This window comes from Beta vulgaris, chromosome 6 (assembly GCF_026745355.1).
Source record: "Beta vulgaris subsp. vulgaris cultivar EL10 chromosome 6, EL10.2, whole genome shotgun sequence".
In the NCBI taxonomy this organism is placed as follows: domain Eukaryota; kingdom Viridiplantae; phylum Streptophyta; class Magnoliopsida; order Caryophyllales; family Amaranthaceae; genus Beta; species Beta vulgaris.
Window position 1 is genome coordinate 1,341,419 of NC_079207.1, and position 12,873 is coordinate 1,354,291.

At 37.8% G+C, this 12,873-nt stretch overlaps 2 protein-coding genes across 2 annotated transcripts; both read left to right on the forward strand.

Annotated features, from left to right (window-relative positions):
• The first annotated feature begins 115 nt into the window (after positions 1–115).
• On the forward strand, positions 116–6,562 carry LOC125498919 (uncharacterized). Its single transcript, XM_048647249.2, has 3 exons — positions 116–215; positions 502–1,278; positions 6,389–6,562. Exons 1-3 carry the CDS (start codon positions 116–118, stop codon positions 6,415–6,417), a joined length of 906 nt encoding a protein of 301 aa, XP_048503206.2. The 3' UTR covers positions 6,418–6,562.
• A 332-nt stretch (positions 6,563–6,894) lies between these two features.
• Positions 6,895–11,288, forward strand: LOC125498918 (uncharacterized). Its single transcript, XM_048647248.1, has 2 exons — positions 6,895–7,004; positions 10,025–11,288. The coding sequence occupies exons 1-2, from the start codon at positions 6,895–6,897 to the stop codon at positions 11,286–11,288; spliced, it is 1,374 nt and encodes a 457-aa protein (XP_048503205.1).
• The last annotated feature ends 1,585 nt before the right edge of the window (positions 11,289–12,873 follow it).

Sequence of the window (12,873 nt, forward strand, 5' to 3'; positions counted from 1 at the left end):
GAAAATGAGTGTGAGTGTTAGGATCGGGGAAGGGAATATTTTTATATTATTTTCACGATGACATCTATGCCTTGTTTAACATGTTATGCACATGGGATATGTGATGTTTTAGAACATGGCAACAAGTGGAAGTGGACCTACTAATGGAGCAAGTGGAACCCATGGGCCTGAAGTCACACTTGAAGAAATGAGGCAAAGGCTAGATACCTTGCGAAGTGACCCTGTTTTCGAAGAAACGACTTAAAATGCTAACGGAAATCAGGTGGATATAATGAAGCTGATGATGGAATTCTTGCAAGGAAACCGACCAAGGGCCAAGACGGAGCAGGAAAAATGCTCCAATATGTTCAAAAGGTTTTCTGCTCACAAGCCGCCTACTTATGATGGAAAACCTGACCCCACCGAGTTCGAGGAATGGTTGAATGGCATGGAGAAACTCTTTGATGTCACCCAGTGTCCAGATAAGTGGAAAGTTAACTTTTCTGTATTCTACTTGAAAAGGGCAAGCTGATCTGTGGTGGAAGACTGCTAGAGAGATGCAGAATCAACCTGGATTTGGATGGGAAGGTTTAAAGGAGGCTATGAGAAACCAGTTTTACCCTCAATCTCTGCAGCTCCAGATGGAATCTGAGTTTATCCATCTGAGGCAAAGGAATATGTCAGTTCTGGAATATGCTGTGAAATTTAATGAATTAGCTCGATTTGCTCCTGATCTGGTGTCTACGGATCGTCAAAGGATGAATCGATTTGAAGGAGGTTTGAATCTGGACCTTCAAGAAAGCCTTGCTGCAAACATAAGTAAGTCCTATCAAGAGCTATATGATCGGGCTATTAATGTTGAAAGGAAAATGAAGCTACGAAAGGATGTTTATGAGAATGGAAAAAGAAAAGGTAAAGGTCAAGAAGTTTCAACAAGCAATGTTTTTAAGAAGCAGAACACTGGATTCTCAGGAAACAACAATGGTCAGAGGCAAACCCCTCGCTGCAACATATGCTCCAAATTGGGCCATGTAGCCAGGGAATGTCGAGCAGGAACCGATCAGTGCTATCGGTGTGGTAAGACGGGCCATATGGTCAAGAATTGCCCGGCTTTGGAAAGGAAGAACGAGAACACTAACAACCGTGTGCCAGTGCAAAGGAACAACTCTCAGAACTATGGTTATGGTAGGAATGCAAGTAATAATGCCAACAGAAACCCTCCACGTGGACCTCCACAAGCCGGACGAGTGTTCATGATGCAGAAAGAAGAAGCTGAGGCTGATGACACCGTTATTACTGGTACTTTTCCTGTCAACTTGTACCTGCTTATGTCCTTTTTGATTCTGGAGCTTCCCATTCGTTTATATCTACTGCATTTTCTAGAAGCTTGAATGCAAAACCATGCTCTGAATTTTCTGCCATGTCTGTCACCATCCCTAATGGTGAATCCATCTTATGTGATGTCATGTATAGAAATTGTCCTATTCTCATAGGAGGATGTGAATTTCAAGTAGACCTCATTCAATTTGAATTAACCGACTTTGATGTGATATTGGGAATGAATTGGTTGTCGAAGTACAAAGCAGACATAAATTGCCTTAACCATGAAATAACCCTCATGAAGCCAGATGGGTGTAAGGTTTCTTATCGAAGAAGAAAAGTCCAAGCCAAACCTGAAATCATCTCATCCTTAAAAGCCTTTAAGTTACTTTCAAAGGGTCATTATGGTTACCTATGCAGTGTGGTAGACCTAACTAAACCTGAACCCTTGTTATCCGATATTCCCATAGTTTGTGAGTACCCTGATGTATTTCCGGAAGAGATACCTGGCATGCCACCAGAAAGAGAAATAGATTTCAGCATTGACCTCGTTCCTGGATCTGCTCCTATCTCCAAGGCACCTTATCGAATGGCACCTGCTGAGTTACAAGAACTGAAAAAGCAACTAGATGAATTACTCGAGAAGGGGTATATTCGACCTAGTGTGTCGCCATGGGGGCACCAGTTCTATTTGTCAAGAAGAAAGATGGAAGCATGAGGTTATGCATTGATTATCGAGAGTTGAACAAGATCACCATCAAGAATAAATATCCATTGCCTCGTATTGATGATCTTTTGACCAACTTCGAGGTGCAACTATCTTCTCCAAGATTGATTTAAGATCTGGATATCATCAACTCCGCATAAAGCCAGAAGATATTTCAAAAACCGCTTTCAGGACCCGATATGGTCATTATGAATTCACAGTAATGCCATTTGGGTTAACCAATGCCCCTGCTGTCTTCATGGATCTGATGAACCGAGTATTTAAATCATACCTCGATAAGTTTGTGGTTGTATTCATCGATGATATCTTGGTGTTTTCAAGAAACGTTATCGAGCATGAAGAACATTTGAGGAAGGTGTTAGAAGTGTTGAGAGAAAGGAAGTTGTATGCGAAGTTGAAGAAATGTGAGTTCTGGTTGAAAGAAGTTGCCTTTCTAGGGCACATCATTTCAGATACTGGAGTCTCGGTTGATCCACAAAAGATAAGAGCTATCATGGAATGGCCTAGACCCACTAATGTTCCTGAAGTTCGGAGTTTTATGGGTTTAGCTGGATATTATAGAAGATTTGTCCAAGATTTCTCCAAGATAGCCATGCCTATAACTCGATTGGTGAAGAAGACGGTTAAGTTTGTATGGAGTGATGAATGTGAAGCAGCTTTTCAAGAGTTGAAGAAGCGTCTCACTACTGCTCCTGTTCTTACTCTCCCTTCGGGAACTGATGGATTTGTTGTGTATAGCGATGCCTCTAAGCATGGATTAGGGTGTGTGGATGCAGAATGATAAAGTTATAGCATATGCTTCCCGTCAACTCAAGCCTCATGAACAAAACTACCCAACCATGACCTTGAACTAGCCGCAGTTGTGTTTGCTCTCAAAATATGGAGACACTATCTCTATGGTGTTCCGTGTAAGATCTTCACCGACCACAAAAGCCTTAAATACATTTTTACCCAAAAGGAATTGAACTTGAGGCAACGTAGATGGCTTGAACTCCTAAAGGATTATGATGTCGAGATCCTATATCACCCAGGCAAAGCTAATGTGTAGCTGATGCTCTAAGCCGCAAATCCTACCTAAACAAACCTTAACCTTGCCGAAAGAAATCAATGATGATTTGATGAAGATGAAAGTGGAGATCATGCAACCGAAAATAGAAGCACAGTTGTACGCATTGGAGTTGAGGCCGACTTTGTTGGAAGAAATAAAAGAGGCGCAAGATGGAGACTTGGAGTTGCAAAAGATAAAGAGTGATGTGAAGAAGGGAAAATCACCGGGATTTGTGATCCAAGATGATGGCACGTTGAGATTTCAGGGTAGAACATGTGTTCCAGATAAGGAGGCATTGAAAAAGAGAATTCTGGAAGAAGCTCATACAGTCCTTTTTCTGTTCACCCTGGAGGAAACAAGTTGTACAAGGATTTAAAGCAGACCTTCTGGTGGAGCAATATGAAGCAAGAAGTTGCAGAATTTGTGTCAAGATGTCTGACTTGTCAAAGGATAAAGATCGAACATCAGAGACCTGCAGGATTGTTGCAACCATTAGATGTTCCTGCATGGAAATGGGATTCAATTTCTATGGATTTTATCATGGGGTTGCCACCATCATTTCGAGGAATGAACTCTATATGGGTCATTGTGGATAGACTGACAAAATCCGCACATTTCTTAGCCATTAGAAATAATTGGAGTTTGGATAAGCTAGCTGAGTTATATATGAGCACAATTGTCAGATTCATGGAGTCACAAGTTCTATTGTGTCAGATCGTGATTCGAGATTCCAAGCAAAGTTTTGGAAGGAATTACAAAAGGCACTTGGTACGAGACTGGATTTTAGTACCGCTTTCCATCCAGCAACAGATGGTCAAACAGAAAGGACCATTCAGACTCTTGAAGATATGCTGAGAGCATGTATTCTGGATTTTCAAGGAAGTTGGGAGAAATACTTGCCATTGGTTGAGTTTTCTTACAACAACAGCTATCAAGCTAGCATCCAAATGGCACCATATGAAGCATGTATGGAAGAAGATGTAGAACACCCCTGTGCTGGAGTGACATTGATGAAGCTCGAATGATTGGACCTGACCTGATACAAGAGACAAAGGAAAAAGTACGATTAATTCAAGCCAGGATGAAAGCTGCACAAAACCGACAAAAGAGTTATGCGGACCGTCGAAGGAGGCCATTGGAGTTCGAAGTAGGTGATCATGTCTTCTTGAAAATTTCGCCTACTAAGGGTATTATGAGATTTGGTCAAACTGGTAAGCTAAGTCCGAGGTACATTGGTCCATATGAGATTTTGGATCGAGTCAACGAAGTAGCTTATCGCTTGGCGTTGCCGACGACTTGGATAAAGTCATAATGTTTTCCACGTGTCGATGTTGCGAAAGTATATACCAGACCCTAGCCATGTGATCAGACACGAGCCTTTGCAGTTAAGGAAATATTTGACTTATGAAGAGAAACCGATTGAAATTCTTGATCGTAGGGAAAAGCGACTTAGAAGCAAAGTAATTCCTATGGTTAAGATTTTATGGGCTAATCACACGTCATCCGAAGCCACTTGGGAAGTAGAAGATCAGATGAGAACAAAATACCCTCAGTTGTTTGAATAGATGACTTTGATGTGTTTGATTATGTGCTTCTGAAATCTTATGTATGAATGTTCAAGTTTATGAATGCATGATTTTATCCTTTTGACAATGCTATGTAAGTTTCGAGGACGAAACTTTTTCTAAGGGGGTAAGGATGTAATATCCCAAAATTTTAAACATGTTTAATTAAATAATTAAGAAAGTTAAATCGTTCACTTAATAATTGTTTTAGTTAAGTAAGTCTAATTATGAACTATTTTATTTTTGAGCTTTTAAACAAACTAACTAATTATTATAAAATATTGTAATTGAAGAGTAAGATTACTAATAACACCTAAGTTAGTCACTTTTATTACAACAAAGGAAACCAACCAAATATAAGAAATATAAATTAAAAATAAATAAATAAATAAATAAAAAAAAAAGAAAAAGAAACCCCCCCCCAAACCCACGGTCAACACCCACCTCTTTCCCCCTACACTAATTTCCCTTAATTGAACCACCATTAATCACCTACCATCTCCCCCTATCTCCTACTTGTCCCCTCTCCTAGCTTCCTATCAACAAAACCACCAATCACCATCCTTCCACCTTCAACCTTTATCTCCAAAAATCTGTCCATAAATACACAGAAGAAATGAGTTTCAATTACAAACTTAAAACCACAAAGAAATCACAAAGAATTTCTTCTCCTCCCCTTCCTCCTCTTCTCACGGCACCACCACACCACCGCCACTGTGCGCATACCTTCGGCGCACCACCGCCTTCTGACCGGCGAAATCACAACCGTCTCTCGCCGGCGACCCACGTCGCAGCCCGTCACTGCTTCCTCTCTCTCTCACTCTCGCTCGCACGCTCCTCTGTTTCGCGTGCTGTTGCTGCTGCTGTCGTTCCGCCGCCGCCGGAGCTCCGGAGATCTACGGCCGTCGCTGGTCTGTTCCCACCGCCGGCATCCCGCGCCGTCATCTGCGCCGCTCGCTGGAGTTCACCCAGCCCGTGTTTTTCGTCCCTGCTCAAGAGAGCAGAGATTAAGGAAGATAAAGGATATTACAAGCCTCCCCCGGCTATCAAGGTTATTAAGCAGGAATCCAGGTAACGTCTACTGCTAACACCCGCATTCCCCTTCAAAGTATGTTTTATGATCATGATTAATATTATGTTTTATATGGATTGCGGGAAATGAAATGTTTTATGATGGTTATTATGATATGATGCTATGAGATGATGATGATGATGTTATGATGAAATGAAAGAATATAATTATTCACGATGATGATGTTACTTAAAACCAATGAAACATGATAAATTCAAGTGAAAGACGGTTCTTGGCAGTATGATACGGGCACCGCAAGTGTCACCTATGTTGTGACCGCCTGATGGTTTAAATGATACGGGCACCGCAAGTGTCACCTATGATGTGACCGCCTGACTGTTTTATGATACGGGTACCGCAAGTGTCACCTATGTTGTGACCGCCTGATGGTTTAAATGATACGGGCACCGCAAGTGTCACCTATGATGTGATCGCCTGATGGTTATGTAGTGGGAGACGTCCCCTATGTTATGATGTACTAGCCAAGTTACCAAAGTAAAAGATATATGATGATGAACATGATAAAGAAGATAATGTAACCTACTATGATATGTTTATGAAATGTTTTACTTATTCTCTCCTTCCTGTTTTTAACTAAAATGATGTGAAATGAATTTACGATGTTAGAGTAGTATGTTACTGAGCCTCGGCTCACGATGTTTTGTTTTATGTTTTAGGTACCGATGGTGATAACGGGATGGCGTAGCAGTGAGGATTTAATTAATATCTAGATTATCTAGACTCTCATGGTTTTAATTTAAGTTTATGTCAAAACTCTGATTAGTAACTAAGTTTCTATTAATCAAGACTAATGTTGGATCTATATTATGCTTCATGTTATAAATGTTTAAGTTCATGATTTTATGTCGCCTTGTATTTTCCTTATGGAAAGTACGGCGCTAACGCGCCGACTATCTAGGTTCCGCTGCTAATAATCGATTAATTAACTTAACCATGATGATTAGAGGTCGGGGCGTTACAAGGCCACCGTGTCAAATTCCGGCGGTAAACCGCGCACAAGTTGAATGACAAGACGTTGAGGCGTGACCGGGCAATCAACGTCAGAAAGTTGATCGGCAAGTTCCTTAAGACGGTGACAATATGCATTAAGAGAAGACATGGATTCAAGTTTGAGATTATTGAATTCATGTTCAAGGGCGGCGGCTCGGGAGCCCTTGTTGTTATGGAACAAGTTCTTCAACTTGACCCACGCCTCATGGGCGGTGGTGTCGGGTTCCAAGATGCGGAGGCAGAGATCGTCGGAAATGGATTGGTAGATCCATTGGAGGACGTGTGAGTCGATTTCTTGCCAAGCAACATAGCCGGCGTCGGTTTTCGCCGGAGGGGCGGTACCGTCGACATGATGGAGGACCTTGTATCCTCGAAGATGAAGTTGGAATAATTTAACCCACGCAGAGTAAGAAACTTTGGTGTCGTCAAGGACGCGCACCTTGTGTTGGATGTTTCCGACCGTGTAAACGGGATGAAGAGGTTTGATGGTGGTTGAGTCGGTGTTGTCAGAGCCGGCCATTGCACGAGGCTAATGGTGGGGAAGCGGCAGTGTTTGAAGGGTGGGGAGGGATGCCGTAGCAGCCGTGGAAGGAGGTTGCCGTGGCAGCCACCGAAAGTCCAGGAAGAGAAGGAAAAATAATTACCTTGCTCTGATTACCATGTTGGATAGTGAATCCCCTAATTAGGATTATTGTTATCATTAGCAATATATAGACCATACAAACTAGGAAACGAGTCTAAGCTAAATAAGGTAACAATATAAATACATAATACATAAATATACACTCTAATATTTTACAATGGCTATAATTTTATTGTAGCTATTGTACCCTATGTAATTTGAGCCCTTCATTTCTAATTTTTAGATTAATTTAGACCATTTAATTATTTGATTTGTATTCTTCTATTTAAAATAATCATATTTTTTCTAAAAGAAAATATCTTCTTACACAATTTTTTCTTTCTCCATTCCGCTTGAAATTTGTTAGGCTTCTCTCTCACCTCGACCTTCATCTTCTCAAATTACTTTGAATTTATTTGTAAACTTGATTTTAATAAGATTTCTCTCTTCTTGAGAGTTTGTTGGATTTTTCGCTTCCCCATGCTTTCAAAACAAAAGGGTTCCGCCTTTTACTTTATATATAGGGTAATGCACAATGCATTACAGTTCTAGTGAATTGTACTGTGTTGCATTTGCTATATGCTTTTCACATAAAGACCTTTCTTGAATTCTGTATTTTATAAGGTAATTACCATTTATAGCTATCTTTACTCACATTATGAAAGCACAAACCAACTTAATTATGCACAAGTGATCAATAAAATCCAATGTTTAAAATTCGCTCTCCTTGAAAGGCGCGACTTGGGAGGAAACAAATCCTCAACGTAAAGTATCTTTAAGCAGGGTTTTATCTCTTGACCTCAACGTCATGAAGGACTAAGGCCTCATTCTTTTGGAGTAAGAGAATTTGTATTGAACTGAACTGAACATAAATAATAATGATAATAATAAAATAAAAATAATAATATTAATGATAATGATAATAATAATATCAAATAATAATAGTAATAATAATAATGATAATAATTAATAGTAATAAGAAGATGAACAAATGATAATAATAATAGTTATAAATGTATGATAATAATAATAATATTAGTAATAAATAATAGTAAAAATAATAATAATATTATTAACATTAATAGTAATTATAATAATAATAATAATTAATAACAATAATAATAACAACAACAGTAATAATAACAATAACAAAATAACATAATAATAATAATAATAATAATAATAATAATAATAATAATAATAATAATAATAATAATAATAATAATAATAATAATAATAATAACAACAACAACAACAACAACAACAACAACAACAACAACAACAATAATACTCCATATTAAACTGAACTGAACTGAAATTAAAATAAATCTAAAAGAAGCTCTAACCTTACTATTGCACAAACTCTCACTTATATATATATATATATATATATATATATATATATATATATATATATATATATATATATATATATATATATATATATATATAACTTTGTAAATAGTTAAACAATATTAGTACAGTATAATTTAATTTAAACACTCTCTAAATTACAAATTAATGACAAATCTTTTTTGTTTTTGGATGGAGATTAATGACAATTCTAAAATTACCCCCACCAACTATTATTTAACACACAAGAATTAAATATTTAGGATTAAAAAAAAAGAAAATGCCTATACTATCATTATAACCACTAAACCACGTTATATTTGATGTTATCAATAAAGTAAAATATTACCAAATGAATTATATACTTGCTCAGATCCAAAATAAAATTTTCTTATTTTTCTTAATTCGTTAGGTTATTTTATTGAATAAAGGATGAGTCAACTTTATAAATATATACTTATATACCAACTCTTTTTTTAAAAAAACTATCTATGTACTTTTTTTTTTTTTTTGTTGCTAATTTACTATGCATTTTCTATTGTGTTCTGCATGGAAACTTTAGTCATGCATGCAATCATTAAGTAGTAGCATTATAGTCTTCGAAGTGATAAGTACATGACATCTCTAAGTTTGTGGCATAGAATTTGCCTAGTAGGTGACAATATATGCTTCGAATTAAGTGTTAGCAGCTTTTGAATTGCCTAGTAACAAATGGGGAAAATACAAATTAGGTACCCATAAATTTTATGTTATATTATCTTTGTTTTTTAATTACAATATTTAATTATTTTAACACACTCGTCAAAAGTCAAATTTTATGTTATATTATCTTGCTAACGGACGCCCCGGGGCGCTAGATAAGAAATATATTGTTGTAACTTAATTACTCATATTTATACAAAATAAAAGAATAATGTATAATTCCAATGCAAAGCATTTAATGTTTTTCAAAAGGAAAGGGGAAAACATTGCCTAAATGCTTTGGAGGACTAGGAGTAGGAAATCTCTTGCATCGCAACATTGCCCTTCTTTTTAAATGGTGGTGGAGGTTTTACAACGAGCCAAGTGCCTTGTGGCGCAATATCATCAAGGAGAAATATGGGTATGATTCATATACAACAATAGCTGACTTTGGAATCCCGAACCGTGGCGGGCCATGGAAAAACATTTGCGCCTCTATTCTTCATCACCCTACTGCCAAATGCCTAGCTAGTTCCAAAGTGAGAAAGTGGGTGGGAGATGGTATTTCAACCTATTTTTGGCTGGATCTATGGGTTGGTAATACTCCACTAAAATCCCTATTTCCTCGGTTATTTCGAATTTGTAGCAACCAGTTGGCGTCGGTATCATCGTTGGGTTTCTGGGATGGGTCAAAATGGTATTGGAGCCTAGATTGGAAGAGAGCCCTTCGACCCCGGGATGTAGAAGACCTGGACCACCTTCTCTCTATAGTGGGTCATGTCTCGCTGGATGTTAGTAGTAGCGACAAGTTCATCTGGGCCCCCGATAAAAATGGGCGCTTCTCGGTTAGCTCAATCACGAAAGAGCTGGACAAAACCTCCCCCATGGTTTCATCTGACATTTTCAAGAGTCTATGGAAGGGTCTTGTCCCCCATAGAATCGATATTTTTGTTTGGTTTGCCCTTATGGGTAAGCTAAACACAAAAGGGAAGCTTGTAAGGTTGTCTATCATCCCTCCCTCCGAAGCTTCATGTAGTTTCTGCAAACAACATATTGAAGATGAAGAGCATCTATTTATTCATTGCGAGCTCTCGAGGAAATTGTGGTATTGGTGGTTCGCTCTTTGGGATATTTCATGGGTCCTTCCGCGGTCATTGAAGGATCTTTTTTTGCAATGGAACAATTGCCATGCAGATTGCTTTTTTAAGAAAGTATGGAAAGCCACCTTTTGCATCATTTTGTGGACCCTATGGAAGGAGCGTAATGCTCGGGTTTTCAGCAATATTGTATGCTCTGATAAACAGCTTCAAGACATGGTTCTACTTCGTTTATGCTGGTGGATAAAGGGATGGCAAGATCCCTTCCCATATTCAAGCAATGAGGTGATGCTAAACCCAAAATGCCTTAAAGGCTGCCTAGCTGCGGGAAGGAATGTCAATCCAGCTCCTAGTCATGAAATTCCCCTTTGGAGCCCTCCGCCTCAATCCTCATTTAAATGGAACACTGACGCATCTCTAGACCCGATCCGAAGTCGAAGTGCCATTGGAGGTGTCCTTCGTGACAGCTTCGGAAACTTCATGTGCATTTTTTCATGTCCCATTCCTCATCTTGAGATCAATTCTGCTGAGGTGTATGCGTTGTTCCGGGCTGTGAAGATCTCTCTCTCCTCTCCTTTAATAAACTCCAACCACTTAATTTTTGAGTCGGATTCAGCGAACGCAGTAAAATGGTGCAATGAAAGAAGTGGGGGTCCATGGAATTTGAACTTCATGCTGAACTTCATAAGATCAGCCATTCATTCGCATCTCAATGCAAAAATCATCCACAAAGGAAGGGGCTCGAATGCTGTGGCAGATGCTTTAGCGAAGAGTGGTATTAGAAGAGAAAATGACTTCATGGCTTGGTTATAATCAATATGTAATCTAGCTGTAAGGGACTTTGCAGATGTAACTCTTTGGTATATTGCCTCACTGCCTCATGCTGTAATACTGCTTGTAATAGCATAAAGTATAAATAAAATTCGCTAACTTATCAAAAAAAAAAAAAAAAAAAAAAAAAGGGGAAAACATTTAATTCAAATGCAAAGCATTTAAATGCATTGCATTGGAATTATATATTATTATATTATTTTATATAATTATGAGTAATTAAATAGAACAATATATTTCTTATCTAGCGCCCCCGAGGCGTCCGTTAGCTTTTGCCTAAATATATTAAAAGCTTTTAAACTCTTAAAGAATGCATATTGTACCATGTTTTGAAAATTAATTGCACTATGAATTGTTATAAATTTGCAACAAACTTATCATATATCCTTAATAACTATTAAATGTATAAATAAATATTAATTAATCTTCCCATCAATTGACACGAACATCATAAATTGGCTAAGATTGATTACCTCAAAAAAGTTGGTTAAGAGATTGATGGTTGGGCATTTGGGCAATGAGAACCACAACAGCAAACGATTTTGCAATTCAAGTTAATAGTTTGGGCTTCCTTTAGAGAAGGATGCCTAACTTTCCTTCTAATATCTTTTTTTTGGCTTAAATTAATGATGTTATTTTATATTTGTAGTCATTAAGTGTATAAGGTGGTTTGTTACGATTCTTAAAGGTACAAAGCACAAATTTAAAGATATAAGTATATAAATTTAACCATGCATTATTTAAAATCTCAAGGGTACAAAAAAATGCAATTGTGTTCCACGAAGGGCCTATGACAGCAAACATGAATGTCCTTGACATAACGAATTCTAAGGACAACCTCAAGTGCCCTTAAGAATAACCAGCACTAGAAAATTGAACTTAATTTTCGCTCTCACCCTTAGTCAAGGAATATATAATTGTCACTATGTTAGAATTTTCAATATATATATATATATATATATATGTAAACTAACTTAATCTCTTTTATTTTTTCTAACTTAATTAGAAAAAAAAAAGAAGTCGATAGATTGCCATTAGAGGTGGGCATGTGTCGGGCCAACACGTGGGTCGGTCCTGCCCGTTGTTTGCTACGTGGGACTGTCACAGGAAAGAAATTTTATTTCAGTCTGTACCCGGAATGAGCCCGCCTATATAGTCCGGTATCCGATGGAATGCTACTTCTCTTTGTTTTTAGTCTAAACTGTCAATAACCTAAAAGAACATCATAAAACATGGGTCAGGTCCTCAAGAGACATGAGTCCGGCCCGCAGGCGTGGACCGAGTCGCGGACAAAATATTGAAATTTCAGCTCGGCCAATGCTCATGTCTAATTGCCACATGTCTCCCCTATTTCTCCCAATTGATTACGGCTATGTTCAGTTCACCTTATTTTTGCTTATTTCAGATCTAATCAGATCAGATCAGATCAGAAAAAATAAGTTCAGATCAGATCAGTTCAGATCATGTTTATATTTAAAAATCATTATATCTTTCATTACATATTAGTAAAAATTATAATAATTGAATATTAATAAAGTACTCATTGAGACGAATCAAACAAGACCCC